General features: G+C 45.6%; 1 protein-coding gene across 1 annotated transcript in view; it reads right to left on the bottom strand.

Moving 5' to 3' along the window:
* Window positions 1–24,432, bottom strand: part of LOC121002843 (cytochrome P450 2C29-like) — a 242,550-nt gene that overhangs the window by 157,870 nt on the left and 60,248 nt on the right. Inside the window, exon 2 of the mRNA XM_040434454.1 lies at window positions 9,823–10,004. Within this exon, the coding sequence (XP_040290388.1) occupies window positions 9,823–9,999 (177 nt within the window). The 5' untranslated portion in view covers window positions 10,000–10,004. The remainder of the gene's footprint in view (window positions 1–9,822; window positions 10,005–24,432) is intronic.

The raw sequence follows: 24,432 nt of genomic DNA, 5'->3' as shown, positions 1-24,432 counted from the left end.
CAATATCACCCGTGACAACCCTGACGCGTTTCCCCTATTCATGGGTTCATCAGGGGGTATAAAGCCAGTCATGGGTGAAAAACTGTCAAACTGATCGTATGTTAGCAGTAGAGTGTGCTAAGGGCAGTCAGTCCAGGTTCAAGGACAGGGAGTCCCCACCATCAGGGGACGTCCCTGGGCTGAGGTCTTACTTAGGGAGAGTGCAGGGACAGGTATTTCCTAATTCAAAGAAAAAGAAGGGCTTTATAGTTTGGTTGGCCTTACAGTACATAGTACTCACAATACCAGGAGATAGCATTATGATAGCTATGGATATTAAAATAGTAAGGTCACATATATGGAAAAGAAGGAGGGACTGGGGCTGTAAGGGAAGGACAGGAGGGTAGTACGCATAGAGGGAAGTAGGAGAAAATGACTGTACTAGTTATCAGTATAAGAATAAGGATGCAGGGCTCTTTACTAGGGATGAGCGTACCCGGGTTCGGGTTCGGTGTTCGGCGCTTTCTTGGCGCTTTTTGAAAGGCTGCAAAGCAGCCAATCAACAAGCATCATACTACTTGCCCCAAGAGGCCATCACAGCCATGCCTACTATTGGCATGGCTGTGATTGGCCAGTGCAACATGTGACCCAGCCTCTATTTAAGCTGGAGTCACGTAGCGTCGCACGTCACTCTGCTCTGATCAGTGTAGGGAGAGGTTGCAGCTGCTGCTGTTAGGGCGAGATTAGGCAGTGATTTACTCATCAAAAACACTTACTGAAGTGATCGATCTACAGCTGTGTATGATTCAACTTCTGCTAGTTAATTGCTCACTGTTTTTAGGCTGCCCAGAGCGTTTTTCTGTCACTTTTTTCTGGGGTGATCGGCGGCCATTTTGTGTCTTGTGGTGCGCCAGCACAAGCTGCCACCAAGTCCATTTAACCATCAATAGTGTGTTTTTTTTTTTTTTTGCTATATCCTACATCAGGGGCTATTTTATTGAGGGGTGAAATACAATTGCCAAAATAGCAGTACCCTAAATCTGGTGTTTCAGCTGTGGCCAGCCAATTGTAATACTGTCTGCTGTCTGGCAAAGGATATATTTTTTTCTGGGTTGAAATACAATTCCCAAATTAGCAATTCCCTAAATCAGTGGTTTCTGCTGTATCAGGCCAAGTTTAAATCTATCCATAAAAGGGTATATTACATTGAAGGTGTTGATAGGGTAATTCTCAATAACTTCACACGCTACCGTGCATCTCCAAGTCTAATTCTGTCCGTAAACGTATACCTGTCATCCATCCAGGGCCTAAATACTAGGCCTACAATTTATTTTCAGCTAAATCTGAAGTTACTGCTGTGGCTGGTCAAGTTAATTAGTGTTCGTCAAATCACAGTTTTTGTTCTGGGTTGAAATACAATTCCCAAATTAGCAATTCACTAAATCTGTGGTTTCTGCTGTGCCTGTATTAGTGTAATACGGTACCTAAATAGATAGCCAGATAATGTTAGGTGCCTGTAAAAAAAGGCCTGAATTTGAATTCAATACATTGGGCCAAATAATTTTTTTCTTATTGTGGTGAACGGTAACAATGAGCAAAACATCTAGTAAGGGACGCGGACATGGTCGTGGTGGTGTTAGTGGACCCTCTGGTGCTGGGAGAGGACGTGGCCGTTCTGCCACAGCCACACGTCCTAGTGTACCAACTACCTCAGGTCCTAGTAGACGCCAGAATTTACAGCGATATTTGGTGGGGCCCAATGCCGTTCTAAGGACGGTAAGGCCTGAGCAGGTACAGGCATTAGTCAATTGGGTGGCCGACAGTGGATCCAGCACGTTCACATTATCTCCCACCCAGTCTTCTGCAGAAAGCACACAGATGGCGCCCGAAAACCAAGCCCATCAGTCTGTCACATCACCCCCATGCATATCGGGGAACCTGTCTGAGCCTCAAGTCATGCAGCAGTCTCTTATGCTGTTTGAAGACTCTGCTGGCAGGGTTTCTCAAGGGCATCCACCTAGCCCTTCCCTAGCGGTGGAAGACATAGAATGCACTGACGCACAACCACTTATGTTTCCTGATGATGAGGACATGGGAATACCACCTCAGCACGTATCTGATGATGACGAAACACAGGTGCCAACTGCTGCGTCTTTCTGTAGTGTGCAGACCGAACAGGAGGTCAGGGAGGAACACTGGGTGGAAGACAATGCAGGGGACGATGAGGTCCTAGACCCCACATGGAATGAAGGTCGTGCCACTGACTTTCAGAGTTCGGAGAAAGAGGCAGTGGTGAGACCGAGCCAACAGCGTAGCAAAAGAGGGAGCAGTGGGCAAAAGCAGAACACCCGCCGCCAAGAGAGTCCGTCTGCTATTGGCCACCGCCACCTGGGACCGAGCACCCCAAAGGCAGCTTCAAAGAGTTCCCTGGCGTGGCAGTTCTTCAAACAATGTGCTGACGACAAGACCCGAGTGGTTTGCACGCTGTGCCATCAGAGCCTGAAGCGAGGCATTAACGTTCTGAACCTTAGCACAACCTGCATGACCAGGCATCTGCATGCAAAGCATGAACTGCAGTGGAGTAAACACCTTAACCACTTTCCGTCCGCCCATAGGATATAAACGTCCTATGGGTGGACCTCTATTTCTGAAAGCACGTTTTAAAACGTCCGTTCAGAAAGTGCAGCTGCACGCTAATCGTGCAGCTGCTGATCGGGTTGCCCGCTGTCAGTGACAGCAGGGCAACCCAGAGAGAAGGCAGGGACAGTTCCCAGGTGTCCCTGCCTTCTAGATCGCTGCATACACAACGCTCGCCGAGCGCTGTGTATGCAGAGCAGGAAGCGCTATGCATTGACCGCCGTGACCGCCGTGACCGGAGAGTGCAGGAGCTGTGTGAGGTCTTTCAGAGACCTCGATCAGCCCTGCACTGAGGCTGTACAGCGCTGGATTGCTGCTGTACAGCCTCTCTGGGGGGTGCATTTCTTCTGTAACTGGGGCTACTATGTCAGCCCCAGTTACAGGAGAAATCAACAGTGAAAAAAAAAAAGAAAAAGTGAAGCAAATGTCCCCCAGAGGTCTTGTATGACCCTATGGGGGACGAAAAGTGTAAAATAAAATACAATAAAATAAAGGGTTGAAAAAATAAAATAAAAAAAAGTTTCACATGTATTAAAAAAAAGTTCCCAAGTAAGGAATAAGAAAAAAAAAATTAAAATAGAAAAAATAAAATAAAATAGACATATTTGGTATTGCCGCATCCGTAAAAACCAGCTCTATAAAAATATCACATGACCTAACCCCTCGGATGAACAAGTAAAAAAATAAAAAAATAAAACTGTGTCAAAACAAGCAATTTTTGTCACCTTGCATTACAAAAGGTGCAACACCAAGTGATCAAAAACGCATATGTCCCACAAAATAGTACCAATAAAACCCGTCACCTCATCCCGCAAAAAATGAGCACCTACATAAGAAAATCTCTCAAAAAATAAAAAAACTATAGCTCTCAGAACATGGAGACACTAAAACATCATTTTTTTGGTTTCAAAAATGCTATTATTGTGTTAAAGTGAAACAAATAAAAAAAAGTATACATATTAGGTATTGCCGCGTCCGTAAAAAACAGCTTTATAAAAATATCACATGAGCTAACCCCTCAGATGAACACCGTAAAAAAAACAAAAAAAAAACTGTGTCAAAACAAGCAATTTTTGTCACCTTGCATCACAAAAGGTGCAACACCAAGTGATCAAAAACGCGTATGTCCCACAAAATAGTACCAATGAAACCGTCACCTCATCTCTCAAAAAATAAAAAAACTATAGCTCTCAGAACATAGACACATTAAAACATAATTTTTTTGCTTCAAAAATGCTATTATTGTGTAAAACTTTAATAAATGAGAAAAAGTATACATATTAGGTATCGCCACGTCCGTAACAATCTGCTCTTTAAAAATGTCACTTGACTGAACCCCTCAGGTGAACGCTGTAAAAATAAATAAATAGAAACTGTGCTAAAACAACCAATTTTTTGGTCACCTTGCCCCATAAAGTGTTATAATGAATGATCAAAAAATCATATGTACCCAAAAATAGTACTAATAAAACTGGCACCTTATCCCCTAGTTTCCAAAATGGGGTCACTTCTTGGGAGTTTCTACTGTAAGGGTGCATCAGGGGGCTTCAAATGGGACATGGCATCTAAAAACCATGTGGAGTTCCTTTTCTTCTGCTCCCTGCCGTGTGCCCATACAGCAGTTTATGACCACATGTGGGGTGTTTCTGTAAACCGCAGAATCTGGGTAATAAATATTGAGTTTTGTTTATCTGTTAACCATCGATGTGTTAAAGAAAAAATTGGATTAAAATGGAAAATCTGCCCAAAAAGTGAAATTTAAAGATTTGATCTCCATTTCCCTTTAATTCTTGTGGAACTCAAAAAAGGTTTAACAAAGTTTGTAAAATCGGTTTTGAATACATTGAGGGGTGTAGTTTCTACAATGGGGTCATTTATGGGGGTATCCACTATGTAGGCGCCACAAAGTGACTTCAGACCTGAACTGGTCCTTAAAAAGTGGGTTTTGGCAATTTTCTTTAAAAATTTAAAGAATTGCTTCTAAACTTCTAAGCCTTCTAACGTCCTAAAAAATAAAATGACATTTCCAAAATGATACCAACATAAAGTAGACATATGGGGAATGTTAAGTAATAAATATTTTATGAGGTATCACTTTCTGTTTTAAAAGCAGAGAAATTGAAATTTAGAAAATTGTGAATTTTTTTAATTTTTTGGTAAATTTGGGATTTTTTCATAAATAAAGGTGACTCAAATTTATGACTATCATGAAGTACAATGTGTCATGAGAAAACAATCTCTGAATGACTTGGATAAATAAAGGCGTTCAAAAGTTATTACCACATAAAGTGAGATATGTCAGTTTTGCAAAATTAGGCCGGGTCAGGAAGAGGGCAAATGGCCCAGATGGGAAGTGGTTAAAAACAAGGAACTCACTCAGGCTCCCCCTGCTACCTCTTCTACTGCTTCCTCGGCCTCTTCCTCCGCCTCTGGAGGAACGTTGGCAACTGCCGCCCAGCAAACAGAGGATGTACCACCAACACCACCACCTCCGTCACTAAGCATCTCCACCATGTCACACGGCAGCGTTCAGCTCTCCATCTCACAAACATTTGAGAGAAAGCGTAAATTCCCACCTAGCCACCCTCGATCCCTGGCCCTGAATGCCAGCATTTCTAAACTACTGGCCTATGAAATGCTGTCATTCAGGCTGGTGGACACAGACAGCTTCAAACAGCTCATGTCGCTTGCTGTCCCACAGTATGTTGTTCCCAGCCGCCACTACTTCTCTAAGAGAGCCGTGCCTTCCCTGCACAACCAAGTATCCGATAAAATCAAGTGTGCACTGCGCAACGCCATCTGTGGCAAGGTCCACCTAACCACAGATACGTGGACCAGTAAGCACGGCCAGGGACGCTATATCTCCCTAACTGCACACTGGGTAAATGTAGTGGCGGCTGGGCCCCAGGCGGAGAGCTCTTTGGCGCACGTCCTTCCGCCGCCAAGGATCGCAGGGCAACATTCTTTGCCTCCTGTCTCCTCCTGCTCCTACTCTGCTTCCTCCTCCTCTTCTTCCACCAGCTCATCCAGTCAGCCACACACCTTCACCACCAACTTCAGCACAGCCTGGGGTAAACGTCAGCAGGCCGTTCTGAAACTCATATGTTTGGGGGACAGGCCCCACACCGTGCAGGAGTTGTGGGGGGGTATTGAACAACAGAGCGATGAGTGGTTGCTGCCGGTGAGCCTCAAGCCCAGCCTGGTGGTGTGCGATAATGGGCGAAATCTCGTCGCAGCTCTGGGTCTAGCCGGTTTGACGCACATCCCTTGCCTGGCGCATGTGCTGAATTTGGTGGTGCAGAAGTTCATTCACAACTACCCCGACATGTCAGAGCTGCTGCATAAAGTGCGGGCCATCTGTGCGCGCTTCCGGCGTTCACACCCTGCCGCTGCTCGCCTGTCTGCGCTACAGCATAACTTCGGCCTTCCCGCTCACCGCCTCATATGCGACGTGCCGACCAGGTGGAACTCCACTTTGCACATGCTGGACAGACTGTGCGAGCAGCAGCAGGCCATAGTGGAGTTTCAGCTGCAGCATGCACGGGTCAGTCGCACTGTGGATCAGCCCCACTTCACCACCAATGACTGGGCCTCCATGCGAGACCTGTGTGCCCTGTTGCGCTGTATCGAGTACTCCACCAACATGGCCAGTGGCGATGACGCCGTTATCAGCGTTACAATACCACTTCTATGTCTCCTTGAGAAAACACTTAGGGCGATGATGGAAGAGGAGGTGGCCCAGGAGGAAGAGGAGGAAGAGGGGTCATTTTTAGCACTTTCAGGCCAGTCTCTTAGAAGTGACTCAGAGGGAGGTTTTTTGCAACAGCAGAGGCCAGGTACAAATGTGGCCAGACAGGGCCCACTACTGGAGGGCGAGGAGGACGAGGATGAGGAGGAGTTGAAGGAGGATGAGGATAAAGCATGTTCACAGCGGGGTGGCACCCAACGCAGCTCGGGCCCATCACTGGTGCGTGGCTGGGGGGAAACGTAGGACGATGACGATACGCCTCCCACAGAGGACAGCTTGTCCTTACCTCTGGGCAGCCTGGCACACATGAGCGACTACATGCTGCAGTGCCTGCGCAACGACAGCAGAGTTGCCCACATTTTAACGTGTGCGGACTACTGGGTTGCCACCCTGCTGGATCCCCGGTACAAAGACAATGTGCCCACCTTACTTCCTGCACTGGAGCGTGATAGGAAGATGCGCGAGTACAAGCGCACGTTAGTAGACGCGCTACTGAGAGCATTCCCAAATGTCACAGGGGAACCAGTGGAAGCCCAAGGCGAAGGCAGAGGAGGAGCAAGAGGTCGCCAACGCAGCTGTGTCACGGCCAGCTCCTCTGAGGGCAGGGTTAGCATGGCAGAGATGTGGAAAAGTTTTGTCACCACGCCACAGCTAACTGCACCACCACCTGATACGGAACGTGTTAGCAGGAGGCAACATTTCACTAACATGGTGGGACAGTACCTGTGCACACCCCTCCACGTACTGACTTATGGTTCGCCCCATTCAACTTCTGGGTCTCCAAATTGTCCACGTGGCCAGAGCTAGCCTTTTATGCCTTGAAGGTGCTGGCCTGCCCGGCGGCCAGCGTTTTTGTCTGAACGTGTATTCAGCACGGCAGGGGGCGTCATTACAGACAAACGCAGCCGCCTGTCTACAGCCAATGTGGACAAGCGGACGTTCATAAAAATGAACCAGGCATGGATCCCACAGGACCTGTCCATCCCTTGTGCAGATTAGACATTAACTACCTCCCCTTAACAATATATTCTTGTACTCCAGGGCACTTCATTCAATCCTCTTTTTTTAATTTTACCATTATATTGCGGGGCAACCCAAAGTTGAATGAACTTCTCCTCTGTCTGGGTGCCGGGGCCTAAATATCTGCCAGTGGCCTGTTCCAGTGGTGGGTGACATGAAGCCTGATTCTCTGCAATGGGACCTCTCTCCTCTGTCTGGGTGCCGGGGCCTAAATATCTGACAATGGCCTGTTCCAGTGGTGGGTGACATGAAGCCTGATTCTCTGCTATGACATGAAGCCTGGTTCTCTGCTATGGGACCTCTCTCCTCTGTCTGGGTGCCGGGGCCTAAATATCTGACAGTGGCCTGTTCCAGTGGTGGGTGACATGAAGCCTGATTCTCTGCTATGGGACCTCTCTCCAATTGATATTGGTTAATTTTTATTTATTTTATTTTTTATTTTAATTCATTTCCCTATCCACATTTGTTTGCAGGGGATTTACCTACATGTTGCTGCCTTTTGCAGCCCTTTAGCTCTTTCCTGGGCTGTTTTACAGCCTTTTTAGTGCCCAAAAGTTCGGGTCCCCATTGACTTCAATGGGATTCGGGTTCGGGGCGAAGTTTGGGCCGAACTTCTCGAACCCGAACATCCAGGTGTTCGCTCAACTCTACTCTTTACTTATTGTGCAGCGGCGTCCTGTAGGAAGATGATTGCAGTGAGAACACGTGGAGTCTCTGTGTGTAGAGAATGGTGCGGGATACGGGACCTTGTCGCATTGATGGGATTGATGTATCCTATACCAGTTTACATTTTTCTTACAGGATACTTAGTATCCAGGAATTCACGAGCAAGTGGGGCAGCTATGTGGGTACTGATCCGTTCAGGAGTATTGCTTCGCATGGAACTGCTATTTTTGAACGTAGTCAGGTGAACATGGAAATGAAGAGAAAGTTTTTATTGTTGTTCTAATTTATTTATGAGTGTTTTACATATATGCATATAAGTATTTAAATGATTAAGCAATACTGAAAACAGGCCCATAATAACGAGGACATGTTATAAGAGCATTTTTAGCAATTAGATAAAAAGTGAGAGTATGTGACGTGGTGATAAATACCGCCCGTACCCGAAAGTGAAACGGAAACGCCCCAGACAAAGCAGGAGCGAAACCTGGGTCGAGCTTTATTATATGTTCCATGTGATGTTCACGATTACAATTTTGTAAGTATAATAAAGAAGCGTGAACTATTTTACATGCAGGTCTTTGAAGGCGTGAGAGGCATACCCACTACCGCTCGTTGCTTCAGAGACTAAGAAGCTGTGAAGGAGGAAGGATAAGGAGGAGATTGGAGGAAGCAGCATAAAAAGAACTAGTGATGTTTTGTGTTACCCCTAAGCTTTCCTTTATGGCAGCGCAGACCCTAACCTAACCCCCTTTTTATACATTTTGGACTGAAATAGTGGGGAACAATTTCTATAAAGGCACTGCAGCTAATCTCAGTATGCAATCTAATACACAAAACCTTTGTACATCTGTGGTTGCGTCCATGACCACGTTAAAGTAAAAAAATAACTGGTGTTTGAGTTGCTTTCCTAGTTCGTACCCTGGGGAGCCCACCCTGGTACACGGCTTACAACTATACACGATAACTATTAGAATGGTTGGAGTCCTACCGCTGGGACCCCCACCGATCATGAGAACAGAGTCCCCATATCCCCTGCAGCCCCTGAAATGAACAGAGTGTCCGGTCGGGCATGCAAGCTCCATGTCTATCTGAATTCCGGATATAGCAGAGTGCTGTACTTGGCTATTTCTGGAACTCCCATAGAAATGAATAGAACAGACACTTGCAAGCCTGACCAGCTATTCTGTTCATTTCAAGGGGCTGCAGGGGTTATGGGGGCCCCATTTTTGTGATTGTGGGGTCCCAGTGAAGAGAGCATAACAATGTAAACAGAATACCCCTTAAGTGCATTCTGTCAACACAACGGCCTGAGAGGAAGAGCTCTGGATATGAGCGGGAGTTGTGATGGTGCAATTGCTGTCAGAAAGGATTTGGGAAACACCATAAACATCTCAGGCGGTTTGGCTGACATGCATCTAATGTGTATGACCAGCTTTACACGAGCCCTGCCCCCAACCCAAAATAAAGGATCATGATTACTGCAGCAATGGAGATGAAAGCTGGTGTCAGGAGGCTGCAGTGCCCGTTGTCTATGTGTTCCAGCACTGTGCTGGAGATTGCACTCTGTGGATGATCCTCCTTTTGTCTTATTTTCTGAAGACATCTGGCGGCTTTGGAACAAATTACCAGTTTTCTTTGAGGTCAAGGTTTAAGGATTCAAAATTTTCAACATATAATTGTCGTCCAACCTCCCATTAACATTATGCACTGTGGGAGCGCTCTCTCCACATTACCCAGCACGCACTGCTCTCTGTCTCCTTGTAAACACTTACCTTTTGGAACTTCATGGTGAGATTTCTTAAGTCGATATATTTGGGGGTCCCCAGCACTGGAATTGGAGTAGGTCCGGGGGGCAATGACTTGTATGACTTCTGTTTGGCCCATGATAGCAGAATAAAGAGAATGAAGATAAGAATAGAGTAAAGCGCAAAGACAGTGAGCAGCTCCATGGCTCCTGTGATGAGAAACATACAGAGAAGTGGATGATTAGTGCCATCTTGGTGCTCAATGATCTCTACAGTCAATTATCTTACCAAAGGAGATGGAACAGATATCCTCAGGGGTTTAACCCTATTCTGACCACACACTGGAGGATTATTGTACTGGATTCCGATATGCTGCCATACATCTTGGTGATAGGCAGAGTATTAGGGTAAAGCCACACGGTCAGGTTTTCTTGTGTAGTTTTTGAAGCCACCAAGAGTGGATTGGAAAAAGGGGAGAAGTTGTACCTGTCTTTTATACGTTCTCTCCTTTTTATGATCCACTCCTGATTTTGGCTTCCAAAACTACTTCAGGAAACCTGACCGTGTGGCCGTACCCTTATGCTAATATGAAGTGATCTACTTATCGTTAAGGGATCCGATGAATGTGGATACATGACTGCATTGCAAAATTTCATCTGATAGCAAACAGGTGTTATGGATCCAAAAGTCCCCAAAAGAGAAATCACTTAATACAGGAAGCACTGATAAAGGTAGGAGTCACCGATACAGGAGCCATGCACAGAGGAGTCACCGATGAAGGAATCATAGTAGTTATGAGCAAACCCGGACCGCCACGTTCGGGACCTTACCCCACATTTTGGTATCTTCGTACCGAACACGAACCCAGATTTTGGCACCAAAGTCCGTGTCCAGGTTCATTGTTCGTACTTTAAATAAAGCTTGTTGAAAGGCTGCAGTGCAGCCAATCAACAAGCTTTTAAGCTGTGGGCACTTAAAAGTCATCTGTCACCGCCAGTTCTGTGAGAAGGTCTGAAAGACGTTCTTCTCTACCTCTTGTATGATGTTCTTTGCTTTGGTTTCACTTTGTCAGCTCCTTTCATTCTGCCAGGTGTCACTTATTTAGACTAATCGTCTTCCTTTATATCCCCTCCCATACTGCCTCACTTTGCGGTTTATACTACTTCCTGGATGAAGTGTTCACTGCTGGAGGCTGCTGCTGCTGTTTGCTCAGATAAGTCTTTTCCTTTATTGTGTTTCCTTGCTGGCTTGTTTCTAGGTGACCCTGACTCCGTCCGTATTCAGTGCAGGGAGCCGGTGGTCGTGTCCCCTCACTATTATAGGGTTTTCAGGTGTCAAACAGTCTTAGGTACATGGGCATGCAATCGTCTACCATTGAGACCCTTGCATGTGCTTAGCAGTCAGGGAGAGCTCTTAGGGTTTTAAAGGGCTCACCTATATGCTCCTTAGTTTGGAATCAAGCCAGTCGGTCGTTTATTTATAAGTTCCAGCTATCTGCAACTTCACCTGTGACATCATCACAGTCATGCCTAGTAATGGCATGGCTGTGATTGGCCAGCGCACCATGTGACCATGCATGCATAAATGCTGGATCACATGGTGCGCTGCCATCCATTCTGCTCTGACTAGTGTAGGGACAGGACGCTGCTGCAGGCAGGGAAAGGGTTAGGCCTCTTTCACATGGGCGTTGTGGGAAAATGCACAATTTTTCCGCGCAAGTGCAAAGCGTTTTAATGCATTTTGCACGCGCGTGAGAGAAATCAGCAGGTCTGGTACCCATACCCCAACCTGGACTTCTTCACAGAAATTCGGGTTTGGGATCGGTGTTGTCAGATTATATTATTTTCCCTTATAACATGGTTATAAGGGAAAATAATAGCATTCTTAATACAGAAGTAAATTAGGGATGAAGGGGTTAAAAAATAAAAATTCAACTCACCTCATCCACTTGTTCGCGCAGCCCGGCTCGTCTTCTTTCTTCTTTTTTGAGGACCTGGGAGGAAAAGGAACTTTTGGTGACGTCACTGCGCTCATCACATGCTCCATCACATGGTCCATCGCCATGGTGATGGACCATGTGATGAGCGCAGTGACGTCACCAAAGGTCCTTTTCCTCCCAGGTCCCCAAAGAAGAAGAAAGAAGATGAGCCGGGCTGCGCGAACAAGTGGGTGAGGTGAGTTTAATTTATTTATTTTTTTAACCCCTCCATCCCTAATTACTTAGCATTCTGTATTAAGAATGCTATTATTTTCCCTTATAACCGTGTTATAAGGGAAAATAAAGATCGGGTCCCCATCCTGATCATCACCTAGCAACCATGCCTGAAAATCGTACCGCATCCGCACTTGCTTGCAGATGCTTGCGATTTTCACGCAGCCCCATTCACTTCTATGGGGCCTGCATTGTGTGAAAAACGCACAATATAGAGCATGCTGCGATTTTCACGCAACGCACAAGTGATGCGTGAAAATCACTGCTCATGTGCACAGCCCCATTGCAGTAAATGGATCCGGATTCAGTGCGGGGGCAATGTGTTCACCTCACGTATTGCACCCGCACGGAATTCTCGCCTGTATGAAAGGGGCCTTAGGATTTTATTATTATTATTTTTTTTTTTTATAGTTTTTATTGGAAAAAAAAATAAATACAAATTACCATACAAAAATCCATTAACGTTATTGCTTTTATTCTTTTTCACCCAATTTACCCTAACCCCCCTACCTTTCCCCAAAACTCCCTCCTCGTTGCGATGCGTCTCCTATCCCCTCCATCAACAGATGGAAAAGGGATCTGGGTGAGGAGGAAGCAGGAAAACTTAAAAATTCTATCAATTCTCTACAGGACCTGAACATATGTCCATATTCAGCTCCAGGTGAATCACACCGTGGACAATTAGAAGTATTTCTTAAACCACACTTGTTAAGCCATACTGGCGTGAAATATTTTCTCTGTAAAATATTAAATTGAACCACCACGTGATTAAAGTTATGAGACACTAATCTTAAGTTACCCAATATGTTTCCCCAATCACCTAATTGAATCATTGAACAATCCACTCCCCAAGCCCTTAGTCCGGATGAGCGTATATTATGAAATAGTGCTTCCAATAACAATTTATAAAGTCGGGAAATCTTGACCTTCCGACCCAAGTTTCCCATTAAATCATTCAAAGGTGTAGAATTGTTTATCTCAAGGATAGACGTATCCTTTTCACTAATGAGTGCCGAACGTAACTGAAAATACCTAAACCAAGATAAATTAACTATATGTTCCCTTTGTGCCAACTCCAAAAAAGAAAGCATAGCTCCATTTCTCAACACCTGTGCAACATAAAAAATATAGTTTTCTTTTGCCTTTAATAGTACCCCACACTTTAGTAAATAACTTCCTAGACTCTCTATGTTCCTGTTGGATAGTGGATAGCCGGCCAGACTCCAATAGCATAAATATATTATCGTATGAAGCACTGCTAACCAAGGTCTGACAAAGTAAGGCTACTTTCACACTAGCGTTCGGAGTGGGTCCGTCTGATGTTTCATCAGACAGATCCGCTCCTATAATGCAGACGTTTGCATCCGTTCAGAACGGATACGTCTGCATTATAACTTAGAAAAATTTCTAAGTGTGAAAGTAGCCTGAGCGGATCCGTCCAGACCTTACATTGAAAGTCAATGGGGGACGGATCCGCTTGAAGATTGAGCCATATGGTGTCATCTTCAAGCGGTCCCCATTGACTTCCATTATAAGTCTGGACGGATCCGCTCGCCTCCGCACGGCCAGGCGGACACCCGAACGCTGCAAGCAGCGTTCAGGTGTCCGCTCACTGAGCGGAGCGGAGGCTGAACGCTGGCAGACGGATGCATTCTCAGTGGATCCGCCTCCACTGAGAATGCATTAGGGCCAGACGGCTGCGTTCAGGGCCGCTTGTGAGCCCCTTCAAACGGAGCTCACGAGCGGACACCTGAACGCAGGTGTGAAAGTAGCCTAAGCTTTTCTCCCATTGGCAAAAAAGCCATAACTGTGCAGCTATAAAAAAGCCCTTAAAGTAGGGAATATTTAACCCTCCTTGCTCGGTTTGTAGAGATACTCTAACTTTAGCCTTACCCGCTTTCTTCCCCAGAGTAGGTCACTAATAATTCTCTCAATTAATTTGAAGAACTTATCCTCAATCCATATTGGAGAGTTCCTAAGGACATAGAGGAGTTGGCGTAGTATCACCATATTCACTAGGGATATTCTTTCAGCTCTAGATAGAGGAAGTCGAAGCCATACCATAATTTTAGACCTCAATTTACTAATCAAAGGAATCAAATTGAGCTGAATGAAATCTCCAGTCCTGGGATATATCATCATGCCCAAGTATTCAAATGAATCTGCGATCTTTAACATACTCTAAGGCCCATCAATAGAATATTCAGGTCTTTCCACAGGCATAAGAGTTGTCTTTGACCAGTTAATGTCTAGGCCCGAGACTGCACCAAAGGAGTTAACTATTTGGATAAGTTATGGAAGTACAATATTAGTATGGTTTATAAAAAACAGGAAATAATCTGCATATAAGGAAATACGATCCTCTACTCCTAATATCCCAAACTCTTCAATCCTAGCGTCTTGCCTAACCCTAGCAGCCAGAGGTTCAATATAAATATCAAATAATAATGGAGAGAGTGGACATCCTTGACGGATTTCTCTATTCAAGGAAAAACTCCTTGTCAAACTCTCATTGATGTTCAATCTAACGATAGGGGAGTTATACAAAAGCTTAATCGTATTTATGAATCTAGAGCCAAATCCTATTTTCCCTAGGACCTTCCAGAGGAACCCCCACTCCACCCTGTCAAACGCCTTGGAGGCATCCAAAGACATACCCCCCCTGAGGACTGAATATTCGCATACAACCGATGTAAGTTATAGTGAATACCTTTATTGGGAATTAACCCATTCTGATCAGGGTGTATAATTGATAAAATATCCTTGGATAGCCGTGTCGTCAAAATCCTTGAGAAGAGCTTCATATCGATGTTCAATAGGGAGATTGGCCTATATGATCCCATATCTAAGGGGTCCTTCCCCTTTTTCAATATTAATGTTATTATGGCCTCTGTCATTGATTCTGAAAGACTACCCTCCTCTAGTGATCCGATGAACACCTTCAAAAGATGAGGAAAAATAACCTCTCTATATTTACGATAAGATTCATATGGGAATCCATCGGACCTAGGGGAGGAGTTTCAAGAACATGCCTTCAGTGCTGCCTCTAATTCTCTTTGGGTTTCTGTTAGAGCTCGGAGAGAGATAGAATCCAAATAGGAGTTCATCTAGGATGACCCTATCTGACTTGTATAATTCCGAAAAGTGCTTCAAAAACGTTTCCTTAATACAGTTTTGATCTTCAATAATTATACCCTCTGGTGAACTAATACTGACTGTCTCTTTTTTTTGCTCCTGATTAGATATCACTCTCGCCAGGAGTTTCCCTGGTCTACCCGATTCCGAGAAGTATTTTTATCCCTTGAAAAAAAGTTTCTGCTGGGCCTTTTCCAGAAGAAAGTCAGAATACGCCTGACTTGCATTCTGCATAATATCCCTATTTATCCCAAAAGCCCACAATCTCCTGCTTCATAACTTTGTGATTATCCATTATAGTAATCCAGTGGGGTTTTAACCTAAATTGGGCTCTTTCCCTGTAGTTATTGTCCCTCCTAATCAATTCTAGAGAAAGGGGAACATGATCCGATAAAGACCTGGCCTCATATTTCATCCGTCCGTTCAAATAATTTTTATTTATCAGGGCCAAGTCTATCCTGGACATGGAATTCCCAGCCTTGCTTATACAAGAATATACTCTTTTCCCCTTTCCCAAAGTTCCCCATATATCCGCAAAGCCCGATTCCTGACAGAAGCGTGCTAGAGGGGACCCTTGGGTGGGGATACGTATATCTCCACCCATAGAGATCCTATCCATCTCTGGATTAATAACACTATTAAAGTCCCCGATAACTAACGAGATGCAATTAGGCCATCGATCCATGAATGTTAATAAACAATTAAGTACATATAAAGAAAAGGGTGGAGGAATGTAAATAAAAGCCAAAATGCATAGTCTTCCAAGAAGCTTTCCATAAAGAAAAACAAATTTCCCATGCTTGTCCCATGCTGTGAGGATGCCTCACAGACAAAATCAATCCCTCTATGGATTAAAACTGTAAGTTTGCGCAGCCCATCCCCTATTGGATCGCAGAGCCGACTCCTCGGTGAAGTGGGTCTCCACCAAGCAAACAATCGCTGGTAGATGTCTCTGAACCAGGTACAAGACCGTCTGTCTTTATATCTTACCACCAAGGCTCCGAACATTCCAAGTAAAAATTCTAGCTGTCATCCAATCAAAATTCCCATAGCAAAGAGATTCTCACAGTCCAACCCAACCTAGGAGATGCATCGTAACCCCTCCCACAAGCCCTCCCCCTAAAAAAAAACTCTGGAATGTCAAAAAAGTGAGTTCCACCATTAGATATAATCTGCAGCTGGGTAAACAAACGAGTACTAAGTGTCCTTTTATTGCAGACGCTTTTTTAACCGCCACAAAAGTGCATCTTCTTTCCTGGATCTCTTTAGAAAAGTCTGGAAAAAAAGGACAATTTACTCCCATTGTATAGAATAGGAGGACACTTTCACCCCCTCCTCATAATCATATCTCTGTCTCGAGAAGCAAGAATCTTTGTGAGAAGTGTCCGTGGTTGCCTTCCAGGAATTGGTTTGCCTCCATCTCTTATTAGGGACATGTCTTTCTGAATCGTCCCAAGCTGTGTCAAGCTGTTCTATATTAGTGCTCCATTATTGTTAACCGTAGCCAAGATTTCTTTTAGTGGGGTAGGTTCCGCAATTGGCAGATCATTTGAATCTTCCTTCTCCGTCCCCTCATCCTGAGGACCATGGTCCATTACTTCTTCCACTCTAGATCCAGCATTTTATTGGGTGTTTAAATCAGACAGGATTTTATTATTTTTAAAAAGTGTGCTGGTGACCTGTAGGCGTTATTGAGGGGTGCAATCCTACTACTTTGCACCAGTAACAGGGAAATATAGTTAATCAGTCTGTTAATTGTCTGGGTAAGACATACAGTACCTATTTTTTGGGGTGAAAAAAACCTTTACTTGCCACCGTCACAGGGATATATACCGTATTTTTCACCCTATAAGACACACCTAGGTTTTAGAGTAAGACAATAAGAAAAAAATATTTTTCATTACACCTCAGGTCAGACCACCAATCAGACCCCCAATGTTAATCAGACCTCAGCTGACAGCCCCAATTAGACCCCCATGCCTCATATCAGCCCTCAGCCATATGTAATCTGCCCTCAGCCATATGTAATCAGCCCTCAGCCATATGTAATCAGCCCTCAGCCATATGTAATCTGCCCTCAGCCATATGTAATCAGCCCTCAGCCATATGTTATCCGCCCTCAGCCATATGTAATCAGCCCTCAGCCATATGTAATCTGCCCTCAGCCATATGTAATCAGCCCTCAGCCATATGTTATCCGCCCTCAGCCATATGTAATCAGCCCTCAGCCATATGTAATCCGCCCTCAACCATATGTAATCCGCCCTCAGCCATATGTAATCCGCCCTCAGCCATATGTTATCCGCCCTCAGCCATATGTTATCCGCCCTCAGCCATATGTTATCTGCCCTCAGCCATATGTTATCCGCCCTCAGCCATATGTTATCCGCCCTCAGCCATATGTAATCCGCCCTCAGCCATATGTAATCAGCCCTCAGCCATATGTAATCCGCCCTCAGCCATATGTTATCCGCCCTCAGCCATATGTTATCCGCCCTCAGCCATATGTAATCCGCCCTCAGCCATATGTAATCCGCCCTCAGCCATATGTAATCCGCCCTCAGCCATATGTTATCCGCCCTCAGCCATATGTTATCTGCCCTCAGCCATATGTTATCCGCCCTCAGCCATATGTTATCCGCCCTCAGCCATATGTAATCCGCCCTCAGCCATATGTATTCCGCCCTCAGCCATATGTTATCCGCCCTCAGCCATATGTAATCCGCCCTCAGCCATATGTAATCAGCCCTCAGCCATATGTATTCCGCCCTCAGCCATATGTTATCCGCCCTCAGCCATATGTTATCCGCCCTCAGCCATATGTAATCCGCCCTCAGCCATATGTAATCCGCCCTCAGCCATATGTAATCCGCCCTCAGCCATATGTAATCCGCCCTCAGCCATATGTAATCAGCCCTCAGCCATATGTAATCAGCCCTCAGCCATATGTAATCAGCCCCCAGTCATATAATCAGCCGCCCCAGTCATATAATCAGCCGCCCCCAGCCATTATTCAGCAGCCACCAGCCATTATTCAGCAGCCCCCAGCCATTATTCAGCAGCCCCCAGCCATTATTCAGCAGCCCCCAGCCATTATTTAGCAGCCCCCAGCCTCAGATGACAAAATAAATAAACTATTTACCTCTCCTGTTCCTGGATGCCTCCGCTCCTCTCCTCCTGCGCGATCATCTTCCTCCTGCTGTCGGCTGTGCTGTGAACTGCGCGCACAGTGTGAGGTCACAAAGCGCCCTCACGCTGTGTGCAGCCACTGCACAGCTGACAGCCGAGGACCAGGAAGCGGTGAGTACAGAGCCTTCAGTGCTTCCTGGTCCTCCGGTAATGGAAGCGTTCATTAGTATTCGCTCCATAAGACACTAGGGCATTTTTCCCTCAGTTTGGGGGGCGGGGGAGTGCGTCTTATGGGGCGAAAAATACAGTAATAGTTATTCAGCCGGGTAATTGGGTCAATGTGACCTACCTTTTTTTTGGTTAAAAAATCACTGTACTTGCCACCGTCACAGGGATATATAATAGTTATTCAGCCGGTTATTGGGTCGGTGTGACCTACCTATTTTTATTGTTTAAAACACTGCACTTGCCACCGTCACAGGGATATATAATAGTTATCCAGGCAGTTAATTGGGTTGGTGAGACCTACCTATTGTATTGGTTGAAAAAACACTGTACTTGGCACCGTTACAGGAATATATAATAGATATTTAGCCAGTTAATTGGGTCGGTGAGACCTACCTACTTTTTATGTGCTAAACACTTCTTTTGCATCCGTGACACAGATATACAATTGTTTGTCTGTCAGCCAATTTTGTGGGTGACTGTAACAAAATGAGTAAGCATTGACTAGGGGACGTGGCCGTAATGTTGCTCTTGTTGGTGGAGCCAGGTACGCGTACAAATGAAACACCTTCCTCTGGTGCACGCAGGACGTTATACGACATTTTGTAGGCCCGAATTCCACTGTAAAAATGGTGAAACCACTCCAGAACAAGTAGAGGAGTAAATTGGATGGCTGAGAGTGCCTCCAGCAAAGTAATATAATCGCATAGCAAATTAAACACAGCTGTCTCTATAGTCAACTTTCCTATTTGATTGCTAGAATTAGCGAAGTTGACGAATAGGTAGCTAAAATGAAGATGGAAAATACTTTGTTATCTTCGTTTAGAGGAATATGACGAATACATTTGATATATTCGTCATCTTCGCTAATTCTAGCTATCAAACCAATAGGAAAGTAGCCTTAAGTTAAAAATCGCAATACGAGATTATTTAAATCGCATATTAATCGCGATAACTAGAATAATGACGAATATTTGATTTCGACGAATATGAAACGAATATTCTATCGAATATTCGCAAATTTCGTCGAAATCGAATATGGCACCTGACGCTCATCACTAGTGGCAGCATCAGAAAAGAAGCTGGAGCAGTTAGCCAGAAGAAACAATTCTCTTTTGACAAAGTGTTGGTGTGGCACCATGGATGATCTAGTCTGATGCATCAGGCATTGAGGTTTGAAAATCCTGGCTGATCCACGCTTTATTAATTTTCACAAAGGTCAGTTTCTCTACATTTTGGGTGGACAGACGAGTTCTCCTTGGGGTAACTATGGCCCCAGCCGCACTAAACACCCGCTCTGATGCCACACTACTGGCCGGACAGGAAAGCTTGTCCATGGAAAACTCGGCGAGTTGCTGCCACAAATCCAGTTTGACTGCCCAGTAGTCCAGGGGATCTTCGATGTGGGGTGGAAGGGTGCACTCCAAGTATGCCCCAACCTTCTGGTTCAGGTTCTGCTCTATGTCTACTACCTGCTGCTGCTGGTGAGTAGTTTTTTCAGTAGGCGGGTGAAGAAAACTGGTCATCAGCTTTGGACCGGTAGCGAGGTCCTAACATGGTGGAGAGCCAGTAGTCATCCCTATGCCGAATGGTGACAATTCGGCTGTCACTACGCAAGCAAGTGAGCATGCATCTGTCACGGCCTATGCTGTGTTTTGAGACACTTTCCTTCACTTGGTTGCCCATGGCAACCTGTGGTGTTGTGTGCATGTGGTGGCAGTGTCTCAGCTCTATGACTGATCCCCAGGACATGGTTGCCACGCATGCCGTTGCCCGCGGCAACAGGTGAAGTGTGTGTTTGTGTGTGTACTTCCCCTTTAAGTGGCCGTCTTCCCTTGCCTTGTGTTGGAAGGGTTAACTCCCTTCTGTGTGTGTGATCACCTGGTGTGTCTGAGTGTGGGTGTGGCTACTTTGGGCTATAAAGCCTCTGCTGTTTTCAGTTAGCTGAGGGGTTCTTCAGCCATGGTTGCTGGAGACATCCTCCTGTTATACCATCTGCCAGTGGGGGCCACCCTTGTGGTCATAAGTTCATATATGGTGTTTAGTTGATGTTTTTTTGGTCTTTTGTTATTGCAGCATATGTTTCCTGGGTCCCCGTGTGATGTCTGTTGTGTGCTGTGTCCTTTGTGTTGTTGTGGACAGCAGCACTTGTACTTGGGTTCCAGGTTGTGTGTCTGTGGCAGGTAAGTGTGGTACTAGTCTCACTTACCTGTCATTGCCATATGTCTGTTTATGTTCCCCTGTCTTTGTAGCATTGGCCAGTGAGACTCCTGTTCCTCCGCATCTAGCAGGAACAGGTCGTCTTACCCTGCTCCTAGTCTAGGGCCACCCTGAGGGCCAGAAGGGACTCCAAGGTTCCGGAGTATGAGCCCTCCCACCATCAGGGTCGGCTCATACGGCTAGGAGACAGGGTCAGAATTAGGGATTGATAGGAGGTGACCTGCTCCCTGATTCCTGTCCTGGCCTTGCACTGACCATCCATCTGCTGATACCGCACGGCTGAGGGTTTTCCCCATCCTCAGCCGTGACAGCATCAGGCCATCTGCACAAGTGACTTGGAGGGACTCCCTGCCTCCATCTCCACTGCATGCTGCCATGGTGTGTCTGGGTCCTCCGCCTTTTCTTCCTCATTATCCTGTAGCTCCTCTGGCTGCTCCTGCTCCTCCTCTCCTGTCACCTGTGTAGAAAACCCACCCATTTCTCTACGCATTGCTTGTGCTTAAATGTCCTCCTCCTCTAGTTCAACCCCCACAAGGCTCATGTGGCCATAAGATGTAGTTGCCACGTTTCCTGTCCCCTGGCCAGCCAGAATTAGCAGCATCTGTTCCAGGACATGAATCAGTGGAATGACTTTGTTCATCCCGTATTCCTGGTGACTGACAAATAAAGTGGCCTCCTCAAAGGGCTCGAGCAAACGGCAGGTGTCACACATAAGCTGCCACTGGCTAACATCAAAGTTACAGTGGAGTACTTCTGTTTGCCTGTATCATCAAGAAATTGTTTATGGCCTCTCTGTTCATATAATCGTTCCAACATATGGATGGTGAAATTCCAACGTGTGGAAAAGTCGCATATCAGCCTATTATGGGGATGCCATGTGCTTTGCGGTGTACGAGTGACTGAAGTGCATGCAAAGTTTCCTGGCCATTTTCAGGATGTCTTTAAGATGGGCAGAAAATTTGAGGTACCGCTTTACAACCAGATTGAACACGTGTGCCATGCAGGGTGCATGTCTCAGCCCTCCTTGACGCAGCGCGGACACCATCTTCTTCCCGTTGTCAGCCACCATGGTTCCGATTTTGATTTGTCGAGGAGAAAGCAATTTGATTTCTCGATGAAGGATGCGGAGCAGTTCCTCCCCTGTGTGACTATGTTTGCCCAGGCCCTGAGCCCAGTGACACAGAAAATAACTTTTATCCATCTGTTAGTTAGGTGGGCTTTGGTGGCCATTTTGTGCAAGTTCAGTGCACCAGCACAGCATATGTGCATTTTTGACTGGCAAATACAACCCCCTGCAGTCGTGCTAAACACACGTTCAGATAATACACTGGCTGCAGGGCAGGCCAGCACCTTCAAGGCGTAAAAGGCAAGCTCAGGCCATGTGCCCAATTTGGAGACCCAGAAGTTGCAGGGGGCAGACCCATCAGTCAGTTCGTGTAGGCGTGTGCACACATACTGCTCCACCAGGTCACATGTCCCCGTGATGTTCACAATCCATTTGGATATCTTCTCTATCAACTTTCGATGTTCTTTTCTGCGCCTACCATGTTGATCACGATTAGCAGAGAATCAGGGTTCTACGCTGGAGAGGGAGCGTGAGGAAGGGATAGTACATCCAAGGGAGATCAATGGATGAAATTGAATTGTGATTGAGCGGAAATGTGGGAGAAGCTATTATAACGGAAGAATCAAAAGAAAGGAGGGGACGCGCAGCAATTACCCACTCCCGACTCGGGGAGGTAGTGACGATAAATAACAATACAGGACTCTTAAGATGCCCTGTCATTGGAATGATTAATAAAAAATTATAGGGAATGTCACTGTGGTATTTAGGATTTGGAAACGTTAGCCAGGAGAGGCCCTGCTGCCGCTTTGTTGACTCTAGATAACTTCTGCCTGATCGCACGTCACCGTAATGTCCACCATCCATTTGGATATCTTCTCTATCAACTTTCGATGTTCTCTTCTGAGCCTACCATGTTGATCACGGTTAACGGCGAATCAGGGTTCCACGCCGGAGAGGGAGCGTGAGAAAGAGAGACCACATCCAAGGGAGATAAATTGTTTGAAATTAAATATGATCGAGCGGAAAAGTGGGACAAATTATTGAAGCGCAAATGTGGGACAAGTTATTAAAGTTTAAGCATTGAATGAAAGGAGGGGGCGCACATCAATTAAAGAAGAATTTTAGAAATTTAATTCCCTGTCACCTATGCAGAGCAGGGGTTTGTATACGGCAAAATTAGTAAAATGTCACCAGACAATGTAACAGACGATTTTTTTACATTTATGTCCCTGTCACCTATGCAGAGCAGGGATTTAATCACTGCAAAAATGGTCAAATGTCACCCAAGAATGTAACAGACAAATTAGTGAAATATTTTTACCTGTCTACTAGGTATAGCAGTGGTATATAACAGCCAAAAATTGGTGAATTTCACCTGAATATGTAACAGACAAATTAATGAATTGGGTTGAGCGAACCCGAACTGTAAAGTTCGGGTTCGTACCAAACTTTAGGATTTTTGTACCCCGAACCCGAACATTTCTGTAAAAGTTTGTGTTTGGGGTCGGTGTTCGGCGATTTCTTGGCGCTTTTTGAAAGGCTGCAGAGCAGCCAATCAACAAGCGTTTACCTGTGTGACCTTAGAAGCCATCACAGCCTTGCCTACTAATGGCATGGCTGTGATTGGCCAGTGCACCATGTGACCCAGCCTCTATATAAGCTTGGGTCACGTAGCGCTGCACCTCACTCTGCTCTGATTAGTGTAGGGAGAGGATGCGACTGCTGTGAGGGAGAGAATAGGACAGAATCTTTAATCAGAACGCCAATTGAACTCAGCGATCTACATAAAATTAGTTGTGTGGGTGCAGTGCACAATCTTTTTACAATCTTTTTACCCTGCCCTGAGCCCAGTGACATAGAAAAATAACTTTTATCCATTTGTTAGTTAGGTGTGCGGTGGCGGCCATTTTATGCAAGCTCAGTGCACCAGCACTGCATCTGTGCTTTTGTGACATTCAAATCCTAGCTTGAAATACTGAATTAACCACCTCCCGACCGCCTAACGCACGGATGCGTCCGGAAGGTGGTTGATTCATTCCTCCTGGACGCATCCGTGCGTCATCTCGCGAGACGCGAGATTTCGGTCAGAGCCGGCCCGCGCATCGCGGGCCGGCAAAAGTTATAGTACAAGTTCGTCACCAGCCTGCCAGCAACGATCATTGGCTGGCAGGCTGGCGATTTTCAAAAAAACGAATCACAAGCCGTATAACAGATCATATTAGTAAATATGATCTGTTATATGGCTTGTCTGCTCCTCTGCTGGTCCTTTTCGTCGGTTGGATCCAGCAGAGGAGCAGACTGAACTGTGAGTAGCACCAACAGTACACTGTAGCCCCAGATCACCCCCCTGCACCCCAATTAACCCTTTGATCGCCCCTGTCAATCACTAGTGAAAGGAAAAAAGTGATCAGTGTAAACTGTCGCTTTTTTTTCCCACTGGTATTGGCTGTTAGGTTTTAGGGATAGTTTAGGCCCCTTGGTTAGGTAGTTTAGGGATCAGTTAGCGCCCAGCCCACCGCACCGCAGTCACTTATTCGCTGTTTAGCGTATCGCTAATCAGCATTTGTACTTTTATAGTATCTGTAAGTGATCAAAACTGATCACGGTCAGATCTATAATTGTATTAGTGTCACCTTAGCTCGCCCTCCAC

This window comes from Bufo bufo, chromosome 5 (genome assembly GCF_905171765.1).
Source record: "Bufo bufo chromosome 5, aBufBuf1.1, whole genome shotgun sequence".
In the NCBI taxonomy this organism is placed as follows: domain Eukaryota; kingdom Metazoa; phylum Chordata; class Amphibia; order Anura; family Bufonidae; genus Bufo; species Bufo bufo.
The sequence above is the reverse complement of the archived record's forward strand: the minus strand, read 5'-3'. Positions and strand labels throughout refer to the sequence as shown.